At 36.9% G+C, this 18,704-nt stretch overlaps 1 protein-coding gene across 1 annotated transcript in view; it reads left to right on the top strand.

Moving 5' to 3' along the window:
• Positions 1-18,704, top strand: part of BANK1 (B cell scaffold protein with ankyrin repeats 1) — a 311,973-nt gene that overhangs the window by 88,012 nt on the left and 205,257 nt on the right. The window contains exons 4-5 of the mRNA XM_045471780.1: positions 1,791-1,929; positions 11,673-11,812. Of these exons, the coding sequence (XP_045327736.1) occupies positions 1,791-1,929; positions 11,673-11,812 (279 nt within the window). The remainder of the gene's footprint in view (positions 1-1,790; positions 1,930-11,672; positions 11,813-18,704) is intronic.

Genomic DNA, 18,704 nt, shown 5'->3' with positions numbered 1-18,704 from the left:
TAAAAAACTGAGCTAGACAGGAGGCCCCGTGAAGAGGAGGTGGTGGATGAAAGGAACAGGAGGAGCTCACATTCCTGACCTCGGGGGTCACATGAGGCAGTGCTTCGGTGTGGCATAGGGAAGAATACAGGGAGGCATTCTTGACATGCGGGATGTGTGAGGCCAAGAATGTGTTTCCTGTGGAATAGTGGCATCTTTTCTCCATTTGCAATGTAATCGATGAGGAGAAATTTAGTTTAAAATATCCTGCAGACAAATATTGGGGAGCACCGGACTCCGGTGAAAAATGGCTGCAGTGGAAGTATGTAGGCTGAACCAATTCTGTGGCATCAACATTTTTTTTAAGTTTGTTTATTTATTTGGGGGGGGAGGGGCAGAGAGAGAGAGAGAGACAGAGAGAGAGAGAGAATCCCAAGCTCCACACTGTCAACATAGAGCCCGATATGGGGCTCGAACTCTGAAACCGTAAGATCCTGAAGTGAGCGAAATGAAGGGTAGGGCGCTTCACCAGCTGAGCCACCCAGGCGCCCCACATTAATATATTTGTAGAAAGTCTTTGGTACAGAGCGTTAAAGTTGTAAGTTTTATCAGCAGGTGATTTATGCATACACAGATAACTTTTAAATAAGAGAACTTTGAAGTTAATGACTTTTGGGTAAACACAATTTTATAAGAGTATATAAATGAGGTTTCTGTTTATTTTGCGAGGGACTGAAATTTAGTTTGACTTTGAGGAAAGCATTTGGAAGGTGATACCTGAGATAAACATAAAAATGATATTTCATTTTAGTTATTCTGAAGGGTCAAAGAGCACAGTGTAAAGGAGAGTACAGATTGTGATTTAGATAGTTCTGATTAATCTTCAGAATGTAACTCTCTGTATTAGCTACCCTGTTCTTGAAAGAAAACTAATAGCCTTCCATTTTGGTTTCAGTGTGTATATGTGTGTGTGTATGTTTTGGTTAGGATTAAAGGAAATATCTTTATATTAAAAGTGCTTAACATAATTCCTAGCATAAAATAGATATTCAGCAAATATTTATTCCTTCTTTTTCTCTGTATTAATGTCAATCTTTTTATCCCTAATTATTTTTTCTGGCTTTTTCCCCAGAATGGTTTTCAGTAACTCCTTTTGACTTACATCCATAGATTTAGCTTTCGACGTTAATAAAATCTTGAAACTTTTAGATTTATAACCTTCAGTCATTTCAGTAACCTTCATAGATACTCATCACACATAAAGAGTAACCAGAGAATCTCTATTAGGTAAGATTTAAAACTATTGGATATTTAAAACATTGGACATTAAAACTCATATTTAAAATGTTAAGAGATCTTACAGTTATACCTATTCAGTCCTGTCATTTATAGGTGAATATACTAAGTTCTGGAAAGGCAAAGGCAAAGGATTCAGGGGGGAAAAAAAGCTTTGGTTAGCAAATGACGGCTCCCTGGAGGTCTGTAGGTGATGCTCCTACCTCTGAGATAGGGATCCTCTTGGACAGGGAAGAGTCAAGGCCAAAAGGAAGCAACTGTGTCCTCACTTTTTTCAGTTGCAAAAGATGGGGTTGGGGAAAAAGTTGAGAATTCAATAGACACCAAGTTGATAAAATTAAAATGTGGTGAGAATCACATTTACATATTTTATTTCTGACTATGTTTGAAAAGATAGGACATGATAGAAGACATAATTATCCTGTGCAGACTTTGTTGTTATTAAATATAGTGGGTTCTTTGGTTAATGTAGACTTTTTCAAGGTCCTCATTGGGTTACATGTTTTATCTTATAGAATCCTGGTGAAATATTTATTATTTTGAGAGATGAAGTCATTGGTGATACTGTGGAGGTTGAATTTACATCAAATAGCAAATGTGTTAGAACACAGCCAACCCGTTGGAATAAGACAGTCTGGTGTATGGAAGCTTTAGGTAAGAAATTTTTTTATGCATTAATAAATATAGAACATCATCCTGAGTTTCTTTCAATAAATTAATGATAAATGGTTTCACTTCCTTACAGAAACTAATATTGTTCTGCAGGTGTTTCCTGTGTTTAACTTTCACATACCCGAGGTTGTTATTATTAATCTGGATTCCCAAAAGTATGAATGTGTAAATTATGAGAAATTAGCATGTGGTGAAATGACCATCAGCAATATCACATATTTTTAAATATGTCAGCAGAGAGCACTTTAATATCCATCAGCCATTAAATATGGAACTAAAATTGTTTGCTTTATTATAATAGGATTAATGAACCCTTGGACTATCGTTCATGAACTTTTTACTTTTTTTTTTTTGCCATTCTTTTTCACTATTTATCATCATGGTTCCATTTCTATATACAGTCCTCCATCTTTTCCTTATTTAATTTATGAGGTTTACCCTTTTATTATCCACCTTTGCTTGCAGCATGATAAATTGTATCAGATTTAAAATTCCAGATGGAATAGCCACACCTGCCACAATATTGTACTTAAATCAAAGTTTAATAGATTAATTTCTGAATGTTTTGATACAAATGTAGGATTACTTTGTTTTTGAATTTATGATATCTTTTTACAATCAGAGAATAAAATTACCTTATAAAACTTCATAAATATGAACTTTGTAAAATATTTTAAAGTATAAAAGTATATACAATCTTACTATGAATCTGGAAATGTGGTAAAAATATTTAAAATTAAATACTGTGTCAAATACATCCTGAACTTTTTTTTTTTCCTTTTGGAATGTGGCTATTATGAAGCCCATTTATAGAGCACTTACAAACCTTTTCTATTGTGCTATGCAAAGCATGTGTCCCCTCTATGGATTTCCTTGCACAGCCTAGGTGAGAGTTGAATTATAGAAAGGAAGGCCTATACACCAAGCATTTATAAACGTTTCAGACACTGGTTCCTGTGATGGATGAAGGTATGCAGAAGTGAGATGAGAATGAACTTTGTCTCTTCTCTTTCTCTTCCAAAGCCCCCTACTTCCTTATGCCACATTTTAAAAATGATTTAATTAACATTAATTTCTAACTAATTAGTTTTCGAGTTTAAACTAAATCTAGTTAGACTAAAATTGCTACAGAAAAATCAATATTGCAAATTAAGAAGTACTTAGATAATATTTCCCAAATAGCAAATCAAAGTGTCATATAAAATTATTCACATTAAGATTATATATTCAGTTTACCTAGCACTAAGAGCAGTGCAAAGAATAAATTATGTCAAAATTCAAATGTTTTTCAGAAAAGCAGAAATCTAATAGTCTATATCTTCCAAGATACCAGGCCATAATACTGTCTGTGTAGTTGAACAGCAAATTTGTAGTAAAAAACAAATAAAACACTATTTACCAGTTACGCTATTTAATCTCTCCAATTCTTATTTTCAATTAGTATGTTTTATAAATTAATAGGTTTTTTTTTTCTTTTACCAAAGGTAGCAATAAATAGGATGGTTCCATGAATGTGTATGGAAATATGGATGGGACATACCTCAGCAGAAATGGCCCAGAGTCTTATTTTTTTTCTGCCTCATGCCACTGTTTCTTAACATTTTTTTAACCCTAGCAAGAACTACATTTAACATCATAACTGAGTACATATTCAGAAATACATACTTAAAACAGAGGTTTTAAAAGTTGTCATTAGATGGGCGCCTGGGTGGCTCAGTCAGTTAAGCGTCTGACTTCAGCTCAGGTTGTGACCTCAGGGTCTGTGAGTTCAAGCCCTATGTCAGGCTCTGTGCTGACAGTTCAGAGCCTGGAGCCTGCTTTGGATTCTGTGTCTCCCTCTCCCTCTGCCCCTCCCCTGCTCATGCTCTGACTCTCTGACTTTCAATAATAAATGAACATTAAAAAAATTTTTTTTAAATAAATAAATTAAAGTGGTCATTAGAGTAATGGTGTCAGCCCTGACATATGAAGAACTTGGAAATTGTCACTCCTTTTCCTACCATAAGAAAAAGCGAAACAAACTGAAAATCAATGACTTTTCTTGAACTCGTCAGAGAACTAAGGTTGCAGGGGGAACCACTTTCCCAAAATCTGAAGAAGAAAGTAAATCGAGAGAGTGACACCCACGATCTGCTTGGCTGGAGCAAAAGTCACTGGAGCCATAAACTGGTCGGCACAGTTAAATAGTAATTTTGATGAATTGCTGGGGGTGGAGTGTGGACTGGCTCAAGAGTATGAAACTCCTGGTGGCTACAGTCTTAAGAAGCACCCGTAATTGTGGGGGATTCCCTTCCAGGAACCCCACCACCACCAGGTTCACATAGGAAGATCTGGGGAAGATCTTCTAGAGGCTCTGACAGCTCTGAAGGAGAATAATCATGGTGAACCACTCCAGTATATTCTCCATAACAAAGGCCTACTCTCTAGGGGAAACCACTTTACCAGTGCCTTATCCCCACTGAGGAAGGACATCTATCCCATTGTGCCCCCTGTAGCTTTTCTATCTCACTTAGGGTGGGGAAGGAAAACTCTGCCACAGCAGAAATACCTGTGAAGGTCACAGCCTAGAGACACCAGCCCACTTAAAGACCAAGACTTCATCGCAAGATTAGAATGCTTCCGACTGCCCCCAACCTGACCACCACCACAAAGGGGTTTCAGTATAATGGAGATGGTTCCAGTTGGAAGTACTGCAAGATGCAGGATCTTTCTGAGGAGGGGTAGTTAGGGAAGCACAAAGTCAAGAGGAAAGACAACAACCAGGATAATAGAGGACTTTGAAGCCTCTGGCATCGACAGCTATAATAGACATGAAATATAACCCAACTTCCAGCCAGATTCTTATAAAGTCTTCACTGCATGCTCACCTCCTCAGTTCTTATACCCAACACACCATGTCTGGGTTTCAACAAGAATTTACAAGACATGCCAAAAAGTAAGAAAAAAACATAGTCTAAAGAAATAAAGCAAATACTAGGCCAGGCTTAGATGTGACATGGATGATGGATTTTGGAGTTATCAGACAGAGAATTTTAAATAACTATGATTAATATGTTAAGGATTATATTTCAAAAGCGAACAACATGCAAGAGCATAGGGGTAATGTAAATAGAGAGATAGAAATTCTATTTCTTTTCGTTTACTTCATTGCTAGTCAAAACCAAATTAATTGACGTCGTGAATTAAATGGTAATTCACCATTCATAAAGTGGGTCACAGGCCACAGGTGGAGAAACTATGCTTTGTAGCTGTGCTGGCCAATATGGTAGCCACTAGCCACAACTAGTTATATAAACCTTATTACAATTAAATGAAATCTAAAATGAATTCCCTCAGTTGCACTACCCATAGTTCAAGTGCTTCAATAGAACATATCCATCCTCTTAGAAAGTTCCATTGAACAGCACTGAACAGCACAGTACAATTGAGTTCTTTTTTCCCTACACCAATTATAAAATAAGAGAAAGTGTCCAGCATGCTCTTAAAGGCTAGTGATTTGTCCAGAATCTTCAGTGGCCAAGGAGCTGTTTTTATTTTGTGTTGAGCCATTTACTGGGTAACTTTAGACAATTCTCAGTTGTGCCTCAGTTTCCTTGTTGATAAAATAGCTGCTCTAATTACATTCCAAATACTCACTTGTAGTACATTTGGAAATAAGGGAGATAAGATGTAAGACAACAAACACTTAAACACACATCCAACTGAGGAATAAGGTGTCAATCTCTCCCTCTAGCAATTCCCTTAAACATAAGGAGTGGCTTTTCTGGAATAACTCACCCTCAGTTTCTGGATAGAGTGTGATAAAACATTTGAAAATTTAAGGGAACCATCTTTCTAAGTATTGTATTCTTCATATTATACTCTTCTCCTAGTCCTCTGTTTATATCCCTTGATATGAAAGCCACCAGATCTGTTTGTTTCCCCCTCACCCTTGAGGAATCATGTTCAAGGGAGCTCCTAATTCTATATCATCTCATATATATAATCCCTGAACTATTGGTGATTTCCAGAGGCAGGAAAGATCTCAATCAGTATCCCACACCATCTAGTAAGAGTCTATACAGATTTAAGTCTCTAAAATTTTTTTTCCTGTACTTCTTTGAATACCAAGTAAAGATGGAAGGATCTAAAAGTAAAGTGGAAACACACCAGGGATCCTTCCCCATTATTGATGTATCAAGTTCAGGGATGGTGTCCATCTTTCCAGTCTCTTTCCAGTGTAGAAAAATGACTCATGTGATTTGATTTCTGATCCCCTGGTTCATGATTCAATCAGTCATGTGGCTCAAAATGTGGTTTGTTCTCCATAAATATTCTCTTGTGTAATACCCAGAGCTTCATGTACTGAATCTGGCTGGTATTGAGGGCTGGTATGGCAGCTTGACAATATTGTCCCAGAGCAGACTTATTTCTAGTCAACATTCCATAGTCCCTAGAGTATAGCCATAATCATCATGAAGTAAGATGACTTCTACAGCCCTTACTGTCACTCTCAAATTTTGAGCAATCTGATAAAGCAGTGGTGTGCTAACACCATCTCATATTGGATTCAAAAACCAATTCTGTGCATCTCTTCTCTACTTCATATTCGGTGACATTATCTTGACTATTAGTCTTCCCCGGCTGCCATGGTAAAATACCACAGACTGGGTGGCTTAAACAACAGAAATTTATTTCTGGAGGCTGGAAACCTAAGCTCAAGGGGCAAAAATTTGGGTTTCTGGCAAGACCTCTTTTCTTAGCTTGTAGTTGGCTACCTTCTTGCTCTGTCCTCACATGGCCTTTCCTCTGTGCACAGGCACTTCTGGTGTCTCTTCCTCTTCTTATAAGGAGACCAGCCCTATCAGATAAGGGCCATACCCTTATGACCTCAATTTAATCTTAATTATCTTATTAAAGGCCTTATTTCTAAATACCTTGGGAGTTAGGGCTTCAACATATGAATTGAGAGATTGGGGGACACAATTCAGTCCATCACACTTTGGTTACTTGATATCAGCCATGGTGGAAGTATATACACCACAGAAATTGGCAAAAACCATAAATCAGGGCTTTTTAATTTTCTTTTTGGAGAGTCAGTGTGTCAACACAGCATTGGGATAAAGAAGACCTCATTAAATAAAGGAGCTTTCTGTAAGACACATATGCTTTTTATCACATTATTCAGAAGTTAATCCCAAAGTCACATTTAACTGAAAGGAAAAATAGAAAATCTAGTCTTTTTAGTTGGGTAGCAATGTGCCCAGCAAGAAAAAAAATCAGGATTCTGTTTCTAAAAGGAAGAGAATAAATAGACTTTGAGATAGGCAACTAGAATTCTCTTTTAGAGAATGGTACCTCTTAAAACCAACGATTATCCTTCCTTTGGATACTTCCTCTTAGTCATTTTAAGGGTGTGTGTGTGTGTGTGTGTGTGTGTGTGTGTGTGTGTGAGACAGAGAGAGAGAGAGAGAGAGAGAGAGAGAGAGAGAGATAATACTCTGAACACTAAGGCATGTCACATACTCTGAGACCTACCTGCAGTGCTCAGAACTCTCAGATCTTTCACCACCCAACCCAACCCTTTGCCTTGTTAATGTTCTTTTTATATGTATATTTCTTTCTAACTTGGTAGCAATTCAGAAAAAAGAAAATTATGTTAAAGTACAAATATGCTAACCAGCGAAGAAATCTTACGTGCTCTTTTTCTAAATGGCATCTTTCCCTTCTGACACACTTGCACATCTTAACCTGATTTTTTATTTGAGAAAATATCCTCTAATTTTGTGTTCTTTTTTCCTTTCAGCTTAATAACTTCATACACTTCTAATTACTTCATTTTCTAAAAGACACACCTTTCTAATGGTATCCACAGGTTTGTCACTGACAGGAACTGTTTTGTGCTAAAGGAATTTGTTTTTTTTTTCTTCAATATATGAAATTTATTGTCAAATTGGTTCCCATACAACACCCAGTGCTCATCCCAAAAGGTGCCCTCCTCAATACCCATCACCCACCCTCCCCTGCCTCCCACCCCCATCAACCCTCAGATTGTTCTCAGTTTTTAAGAGTTTCTTATGGTTTGGCTCCCTCCCTCTCTTTTTTTTTTCTCCCCCTCACCCATGGTCTTCTGTTAAGTTTCTCAGGATCCACATAAGAGTGAAAACATATGGTATCTGTCTTTCTCTGAATGGCTTATTTCACTTAGCATCACACTCTCCAGTTCCATCCACGTTGCTACAAAGGGCCATATTTCATTCTTTCTCATTGCCACGTAGTACTCCATTGTGTATATAAACCACAATTTCTTTATCCATTCATCAGTTGATGGACATTTAGGCTCTTTCCATAATTTGGCTATTGTTGAGAGTGCTGCTATAAACATTGGGGTACAAGTGCCCCTATGCATCAGTACTCCTGTATCCCTTGGGTAAATTCCTTGTGCTAAAGGAATTTGAAGTTACTCAGGAACTTGAATTAGTCTCAGCTTATGCCAGAAGTTATAAAAATACATGCGACGTCTTTAAACTAGAAATATTAACTAATGTTTACTCAGAAGGAAGAGGTATTCCTCTGGTACCTGCAGGTCAGCCAGAAAAATATTTTACACAGCAGGGGGACAACCAATTAAAAGTTGAGAGGAATGTAAAAATATCTACAAAGATACTGAATGTCTTTATTAATTAAGAAACTATTCTGGTTAACGTAAATTATAACTTCGTAATTCATTAGAAGAGCATGAAAAATACTTTAAGATGTGCCAAATATTACACTGAACCTGCTTAGAAAAATAACAACAATTGATAAGAAATTTTTCTAAGTATCATAATTGAGGGGGACAATTTTAACATATATTAAATATACCAATATTTAGGCAGACCAAAGTTTTAAAGCCACCGATATTTATTTACGAGTAGTGTTCTGGGGCACCTGGGTGGCTCAGTCGGTTGAGCATCCGACTCTGGCTCAGGTCACCATCTCACGGTTCAGAGGTTCCAGCCCCACGTCAGGCTCTGTGCTGACAGCTCAGAGCCTGGAGCCTGCTTCAGATTCTGTCTCCCTCTCTCTCTGCCCCTCCCCCGCTTGTGCTCTGCCTCTCAAAAATGAATAAATGTTAAAAAAAAAGTTTTTAATGAAAAAATAAAAAAATTAAACAGTGTTCTAATCAAAAGAAATCCATATTGATCTCAGTTCCCATAGAAACATTAGGTAGGTTCATTTAAGGTTTACCATGTGATAAAAGGCAAAAATTGGTTCATAAAGGAACACAGCTTCTCAGGCAATGGAAATACAGAAAGAAAATCTCTTAAATTGTTGGATTTGTGAAATATGTATTTTTATGGAATTAGTGAATGTAGTTCTGACTATTCAAAAATACTTTATATTTTCCATAAGTTGCTTCAGTCCCTCATCTGGAAGGACAGACCACTTAAATCAAAGAGACAGTGCAGGTTGACAAAGACTCTTGAATGACAAGATGTGAAATTTGAATAGAATTCCTTTTTTTACCATTGCCCCTTTGTAAGTTTGCTTTCTTGTTTATCTGTGTTTGATATGAGCAAGGAGTTCCATCTTCTTCCACTATAAGCCTTTTTCTCCTCTTCACAGCTGACTCCAGTACCCTCACTTAGTTTGGTGATCTGTGACCTATATTAAATGTATTAAATGTTACTTCCCTACTTTAGCCTAGATAGCAAACAGCAGGATTCACTTTCCTTCTCTTCTGAGTCCTTAAATTAATTGCCTGTATTTTTATTAAAGAGCTATAAAATGTAGATATCATAATGACTAGAGCCAAAGTAAAATAATGCTCAGGTGGTACAGGGTGCTATTGACGAAAGGCCAATTCAATAACACATATTTAGGGAAGGCCTCCCAATCAGATGAATCCATAGGAATCCTCCAAGGTCTTGATTTAATAACTGACGTTCAATAGATAAGAAAATAGATAAGCAAAGACAGTACTTCAAAGGACATCTATCTCTTGGGAAGGTTATTCTAAAATCAATAGAACTAATGGTACAAGATATCAAGAATAAATCAGTCCATTTGCTTTCATGTTAGAGTTTAAAGAAATTAGAATATTTTAAGTATCCTATATCAAAGGACTACCAAGCAAATCTTCTTATCATGTATTTCTCATGATTCATCACTTGACTTTCTTTCAGAAGGTTAACACCCCATTGTAAACTCTAATCTTTTTTCTGAGTGACAAAATCTGTATCTTCTTTCCAAATCATCTTCCTGAAATCTACCAAAATTGATTTCATTCGACTTCAGTAACTCCAGAACCCTCTTTACCAGATGTGGGCAACTTCAGCTGATGAGATATATGTTATCACTTTCAGGTTTTGTTGCATTTTCTCTTACATTATCTACTGGATGGATACTTACTTTGGGAAGAGAGGACTTTTATACACATAGTTTCCTTATAATTACAAGTGAGGTGTCTAGTCAAGCAATATGGGAAGAGAATATTACAGCCTCTTGATCTAGTTAAGCTTAAGATTGCTTTTGTTGGCTTTAAATCTCTCTGAGCAAAATTGTAAGAGGCCCTTTAATCTCTTCAGGAGATAAAGTAAAATTAATGCTTACACCTTAGAAACTTTTAAATATTCAAAACCTCATCAGGTGGCTAAGGTTAGAGAATAGGCATTTTTGGTCTTGTACTTAATAGCTTATTTTCCAAACCCCAAATGTCTGGGTGACAATTTTCCAGGACTATTTGGGAAATATCTCCATGACAGATAGTCAGAGTTTTTAAAGTATGTTCTATAAATAGATTAAAGGCTTAATTTTGTTTACTTTTGTTATAATAAAATAACTTTATTTACTGAAATGATTATTTATTGGTACTCTTTCCTAGTGAGCCCAACATTCTTAGGAAACTTTAGCTGTGTTGGTATGTTAATGCAGAATTCACAAGGCAGTATATCAGTCACTTTAACAACTTGTCCACAAAAAGCGTTTTGATGAATATGTAGTATAAATAGTACTTAAATAGCGGGATATCAAACCTTGTTGCCTTCCCAAAGTTTTTTTTTTTTTTTTTTTACTGTAACCACTTGCATAAAAGTTCTATAGTTTCAATTGATTCTACCCTTTCTCCTTCCAAATACAATTTTGAGAAATTTGTCTATAATTAATGAGAATTTTCTTCATGAGATTATTAACAGATACACAACTTTTAATGAATTGTTGTACCATCCTAAATTCTAAAGTATTATGCAAACATAATTACAGATTACGCCAAAAGAGAGTGTTAGTAGTAGAGAGAAAAGATTTAGGGCTTTGCTTTTACCATAATTTTAGCATGTGTTCAGATTCTATAAGGTTTTATTTAATTAAGTCTAAAATTGTACATTATATTCTGTGGGTACTAAGGATAAAAAGAAAACATTTAGTGTCAGAAGTTAGTAAAATTGTTATGAATTCTTTTTTTTAATGTTTATATTTGACAGAGAGAGAGACAGAGCATGAGTGGGGGAGGGGCAGAGAGAGAGGGAGACACAGAATCTGAAGCAGGCTCCAGGCTCTGAGCTGTCAGCACAGATCCTGACATAGGGCTTAAACTCACAGACCGCAAGATCATGACCTGAGCCGAAGTCGGACGCTCAACTGGCTAAGCCACCCAGGCGCCCTAAATTGTTATGAATTCTTAAGATTCCTTCATATTCTCTGCAAGATGTAATACTATGATACATGCCTTATATACTCAGCTCCTAACTCTTGTTTGCATTTATAAGATTTTCCTGCTGGGTCTGTCAATGTCCATGTCTACTGTGATGGAGTCATTAAGGCCACAACAGAGATTAAGTACTCTACAAGTGCAAAGGCTGTGGAATACCTATTGGGAGTGGCAAGTCCAGGAGATGGTGTGTGCCAGGTAAGTTGATCTTTGCATGAAATTGCTAATAAGCTGAAGGGCCAATGCTGGATAACAGTATGCATGCTTTGGTATAAAGTCTGAATATTGGTTGAATACGAATGAATTATGGCTTGATAGGAAGGGAAGAAACAGACTTCTGTGGTGCAGAGATGCAGATGAATTAGTTTGGTTAACTCAAGTCATTCTAGATAATGTCACTGGGAGACAGGTTGTCCATTACAAACTCGCTTTTGTGATGGGCTCACTTTAAAGCTGTCACAGAGCAGATAAAGAAAGACAGAAGGGTTAGAGCAAACTATTAAGAAATGAATAACCTATCGATCCAGATCAAGACAGTACAAAACAAAAGTACGATCATCTGATGCTTTGAGGTTAAGGAGTAAGACAAACCAAGAAAGAGAGCATATGGCATTAATCTAAGAATTGTTATTTTCACGTGGAAACTTCTAAGCCCGGTGTATATTTTTCTTAGTTTCATTTATTACTGTTACCTGATAGTGAAAATTACTGCTTTATTTTTTTAATGTTTTTATTAATTTTTGAGACAGAGAGAGACAGAGCATGAGCGGGGAAGGGGCAAAGAGAGAGGGAGACACAGAATCTGAAGCAGGCTCCAGGCTTTGAGCTGTCAGCACAGAGCCCGACGCGGGGCTCGAACTCACAGACTGTGAGATTGTGACCTGAGCTGAAGTCAGACGCTTAACCGACTGAGCCACTCAGGCACCCCGAAAATTACTGCTTTAAATTGACAGTGTCTATTAGGAATTCCAGAACTGTTAAAATTTTCAGGGAAGTATGCAGAGTCATTTTCAAGCCCCAGGTTCTTTCTCCAGTGTGACAAAGCATTACTGAACAATGAGGATTTGGTGAGGAGTTTCTAGTCTCAAAAGGCCCTGTTTTGAGACATTCTCCAGTGAATGTAGATGCTGCCAATGTCCCCATGGATGTAGAATGGAACAATTGCATTTTGATTCGTCTTAAGCCATTGGTTTAATTTCTGTATTTTTTTTTGTTTGGTTTTTGTTACTTGACCCACTTTCAATAGAGAGAAAGCGTGTTTAATGTGGAACATTTATCCTTTATGTGCTTATCCCATCAAATTTTCAGAGTGAAATAAATGTCATTTTTATAGTACCTGATAATTAGATTATAACCATATTTATCACCTTGGGTTTTTGGCAGTGAATGGAGAGAGTGAAGGTGGAAAAAGGGGTAACTGAATAGCGAGATCTTCAAAGTTAGCGAGATCTTCAAAGTGGAACACTCTATAACAAAACCATCAATGATAGTGTGGTTGGCAGATTGTCATGAAGCCTTATTATATGTTTAAACTAGTTTGCAATGGGAGGCTTTGTTATTTACGTGTGACACATTTTTCTGTTAGAACAATGGCAAAGGTAAAAATGTCTTAGAGAAGGACAGGGAGTAAAATACCATTTGTCAAACTGGCGAGTCTGAGGACATTTGATAAAATGTCTATATTGTCATTGCAAAGCAAGAACAAAAGTAATAGCTTGAAATACGGATTGTTTCATTTTATTGTGAAAAGTCTCCGTCTTCCACTTTAAAACATCCATTCATTACAAAAGGATTAATAAAAGTGATACATTTCATTATTAATATTTCAGTCAGCATAGAAGTAAAGGAACTCTCCAAACACATTTTTATGTTGGTTTTGCCATTGGGGGAGGAGAAAACATTTTGTACACAAGAAAATTAAATATGATTTATGACTCTAGGATAGTTTTTCAGAATGCTCTAATATGCCAAGTCATAGATTGTTCTACAGCTTTGAGTGAATAAAAACTGTTTTGCATAGTTTTCAGATAACTGGAAAATACTATTTCCTCTTAACCCTCAGCATCCGAAATGAGAGGTGAGAAAAGATTATGGTTACATTTTAGGATTCTCCTCTTTACCTATTCCTGGTAGCTTAGTGAAAGGAAGGATGCTAGACAGCCACAGCTTGATTCAGGCTTTTCCTATCAGAAGAGAGCCACTTTGAACCTAAGTGGGTACTGAAAGGAAGAATTATTCTATCTTGGTGACAGCAGACCACAGCATGGTAAGAAGAGACGCTGAAAGATTAAGTTCCCAAGTAGATCATACTTTGTTCCCAAGTAGATCATATTTTTTTAATTGTACAAAAGTTTTGCTTTTCCAATCCAGCATAGAACATTACAGTAATTGTTTCTTTCATATGCTCACTACTCTGTCACTAAATTAGGAAATTTGAATATTTTGCAAATAGTCTACTGAACATCTCTATTCAAAGAACAACATACATTGTAATTTTATTCACTGTAGTTATTGTGTATTTGTAAGAACATATACCAGCAGATTTCAGTTTTTTTCAGTATCTTATCTACTTAGCCGAAGTGGATATTGGAAGAAACATCCTGAGTTTTCCTATAAATTTTAATGGCAGATGTGATTTAAGTAATCTTAAAAATTAGTAGTTAGATACTTCCTATAATCATTTAAAAGCTATTAGGCATATAATAATGTGAACACTCTGTGAATTTGAAGAAAGAAATAATAAGAAGTCTGTGAGTTTTATTTTTCAGTAATCCTAGAATTTATAATAGGAGACTTTATATTATCATTTAAAAGCTGTTGGGCATATAGCAAAATGACCATTCTGTGAATTTGAGAAAAGAAATGATAAGGAATTTGATTTACTTAGTTTATTTTTAATGATGTCCATTAAATTTTGAATACTTTACCTAAATCAGCTTAGTTATCTAACTGCTTCCTAAATCATTTACCTTTTTTGGATAGATATTAAATCCCAGCACGTAGCCTCATAAAGGTGCAATTTCCAGAGCATTACCCAAAATAACAAGTTGAAGAGAGATCGAATGAAAAAATGAGAAAATCCAAAGCCCACCTTGGGAAGATAATTAGAATTCAAGTGCTAATGTTAGAAATACTAGTAACTCCTATTTAACTGAGATAATTAAACCCTTTGAGATTTTCATCCTATTTACAGAACTGTCTGGGGACAACCATAAAGTTAACTTCGCATAGGAACAACTAGATACAATATAAGAAACCAAATTAGGTCAAAATGCTGAAAGAACATAGCAATTATTGATCAAAGCGTTAGCATCGTATTCATTAAAAGAGGTTTTGAAATGATACCACATGACTCTCCTTAGTTGTACTTCTTGTTGGTAAAATATCCTTGTGTTTCATGTGTTGATCACTTTGCATGGGTTGCTTTATATTTATTGAAATCTTATTTTCGTCTTCATGTTAAGTACACTTCATTTCGAGTTTTTATTAAATTGTATATATGATTCAATCTTTGGTTTGCTGCCTGCAAATATTTAATACAGTATGAAGCCAGCTACAGTAGGATGAGGGACACACAGGGAAGACATAGAAAACTCTCATCTAATGAGGAATTTCCTAGTTATGAATAGTTCTCTTAAAGGTTAGTTTTTTCACAAGGTTAAGTTCAAGTGTTAGCAGGACTCTCCCTTAAAGAATTCTCCGGGAGATTCTTCCCAGGGCCTTTCAGTAATTATTTCTCGGTCCTTGTCCCCCTGGAAAGACTAGTGGACACCTTCCTTCCTCTTTTCATCAGCTCCTGTTGATAAGAGGTGCAAATGCATCTGGTCTCTAAAGTACACTTCACCACAGTGCCAGTGTTCTCTAAGACCTCCTTTGCTTCAGACTTTCAGTGACTCACTGGATAAGGTCCACACTCCCCTGAATGGCACACAAGGCTGCAGAGTCACAAATCGTACTGCCCATCGCCTCTTACCACAGCATACCCTCCATGTCTTCTTAATTCTCTCCATGACTCCCACCATTTTAGCCCCTCAGGATTGCTCGCTCTTAGCACGTATTCTGCTATTCCTCCTCTCCTCCTTCTTTAAGGCATGGACATTGTGTTTTTCATCTTTGCATACCCCGTTACTTTCGCACAATTAGTTCCTGACACGAGACACCATGAGACAAAAATGGGAAAACTCAAGTACTTGCTTCTCCTTCTGGTGCTCTTTGAAGAAATAAGTGGAGAACTATAGGATAGGACTATAAACGATGAGATGGGGAATGACAACTGTCCTCTTGAAATACACTGTTATTTATTTCTCAAACTGAATAAATGAATCTGATACCTACCAAAGCGAAGAACTCTCAGAGGCCCATGGTACTAGAAAAATGAAGAATGTGTGCTGTAAGCTTGTCTTCATGTTCTACCTCAGTGTGAAGTCTATGTTGCTAATGCCGTTCATTACAGACTTTTAACAGCTATAGGATTCCAGATTCCAGGCTTCCTTTCTCTTGGATATTAAGGAAATGTTTGCTACTCAAAAAATGCCCAAGATTTTATCTCTCTTTCAAAAGCTGCATGTTACTGTTTCTTTTCGTTTCCCGGAACGTGGCATCATAGCATAGGAGAATGAGTTCTAGATGGGGCAGGAGCAGGAGTTAGATTCTTTATTTATTTATTTTTTTTTTTTTTTAAATTTTTTTTTTTTCAACGTTTATTTATTTTTGGGACAGAGAGAGACAGAGCATGAACGGGGGAGGGGCAGAGGGAGAGGGAGACACAGAATCGGAAACAGGCTCCAGGCTCTGAGCCATCAGCCCAGAGCCCGACGCGGGGCTCGAACTCACGGACCGCGAGATCGTGACCTGGCTGAAGTCGGACACTCAACCGACTGCGCCACCCAGGCGCCCCAAGATTCTTTAACTGAATCAGCAATCACTTCATGAGAGCTCATTTTCCTTGGTGTGAAAGAAATTTCCTCCTGCGTACAATAGAGGAAGCTAGAATATATGATCTTCAAGGCCACTTCCGACTCACGTATTCCATAATCTTATGCCAAGAAAAAAAAATACTTAAATTAGGAATTATGACCACTCTTATCAGAGAATTGACTTGCAAATATGTGTATTCTCCATGTAGCCTTTATTTCACTTTTATTTGCACTTCTTCTGAATTTTCGCTGCCAAGAAGGAAGTGATTTGAATTTCATGTATCTCTTATCATCTTTATTACTTGTTTCATATTTCTGATGGGATATTTGAAATGAATACGGAAAGAAAAAATAAAATGCAATGTGGACACTTATTTCTAGATTCATTTTTCATATTGTTTATACCCTTAATTAGAATGGATCAGTAAAAATAAGTCGTATCTATTGAAGCTTGGTATTTTACTGATAAAATAAGTGACATTTCCTTTGTGCCATGTCTCCACCTGTGGTAACGAATAAGCAGTGGTTAATGATGCCTTATTAGAGTAGTTCAGACGTAAACAGTAATAGTCACCCCAGGTACCATTGAGTCCAACAGGAACATACCACTTAGTACCCTCATCCACTTATTTAGAAAAACAAATTGGTTAACTTTAACAGCAGACATAGCAGCTGATGTAGGGGAAAAAACAAATATTTCTGGGTGCAGGTACTTAGCCAGTAATACACCATACTTTTAGTTCTCTGTAATTCTCTTTTTCTTTAATCTATTTATTTTTATTTATTTTATTTATTTATTTTTTCAATATGAAATTTATTGTCAGACTGGTTTCCATACAACACCCAGTGCTCATCCCAACAGGTGCCCTCCTCAATGCCCATCACCCACCCTCCCCTCCCTCCCACCCCACATCCACCCTCAGTTTGTTCTCAGTTTTTAAGAGTCTCTTATGCTTTGGCTCCCTCCCTCTCTAACTTTTTTTTCTTCCCCTCCCCCATGGTCTTCTGTTAAGTTTCTCAGGATCCACATAAGAGTGAAAACATATGGTATCTGTCTTACTCTGTACAACTTATTTCACTTAGCATAACACTCTCCAGTTCCATCCACGTTGCTACAAAAGGCCATATTTCATTCTTTCTCATTGCCAAGTAGTATTCCATTGTGTATATAAACCACAATTTCTTTATCCATTCATCAGTTGATGGACATTTAGGCTCTTTCTATAGTTTGGCTATTGTTGAAAGTGCTGCTATAAACATAGGGGTACAGGTGCCCCTATGCATCAGCACTCCTGTATCCCTTGGGTAAATTTCTAGCAGTGCTATTGTTGGGTCATAGGGTAGATCCATTTTCAATTTTTTGAGGAACCTACACACTGTTTTCCAGAACGGCTGCACCAGTTTGCATTCCCACCAACAGTGCAAGAGGGTTCCCTGTTTCTCCACATCCTCGCCAGCATCTATAGTCTCCTGATTTGTTCATTTTAGTACTCTGACTGGCGTGAGGTGGTATCTGAGTGTGGTTTTGATTTGTATTTCCCTGATGAGGAGTGACATTGAGCATCTTTTCATGTGCCTGTTGGCCATCTGGATGTCTTCTTTAGAGAAGTGTCTATTCATCTTTTCTGCCCATTTCTTCTCCGGATTATTTGTTTTTGGGTGTGGAGTTTGGTGAGCTCTTTATAGATTTTGGATGCTAGCCCTTTGTCTGATATGTCATTTTCAAATATCTTTTCCCATTCCGTTGGTTGCCTTTTAGTTTTGTTGATTGTTTCCTTTGCGGTGCAGAAGCTTTTTATCTTCATGAGGTCCCAATAGTTCATTTTTGTTTTTAATTCCCTTGCTTTGGGGGATGTGTCAAGTAAGAAATTGCTGCAGCTGAGGTCAGAGAGGTTTTTTCCTGCTTTCTCCTCTAGGGTTTTCATGGTTTCCTGTCTCACATTAGGTCCTTTATCCATTTTGAGTTTATTTTTGTGAATGGGGTAAGAAAGTGGTCTAGTTTCATTCTTCTGCATGTTGCTGTCCAGTCCTCCCAGCACCATTTGTTAAAGAGACTGTCTTTTTTCCATTGGATATTCTTTCCTGCTTTGTCAAAGATTAGTTGGTCATGCATCTGTGGGTCTAGTTCTGGGGTTTCTATTCTATTCCATTGGTCTATGTGTCTGTTTTTGTGC

The sequence above is a fragment of the Leopardus geoffroyi genome, chromosome B1 (genome assembly GCF_018350155.1).
Source record: "Leopardus geoffroyi isolate Oge1 chromosome B1, O.geoffroyi_Oge1_pat1.0, whole genome shotgun sequence".
Taxonomy (NCBI): Eukaryota; Metazoa; Chordata; class Mammalia; order Carnivora; family Felidae; genus Leopardus; species Leopardus geoffroyi.
This window is presented reverse-complemented; position numbering and strand designations above follow the sequence as displayed.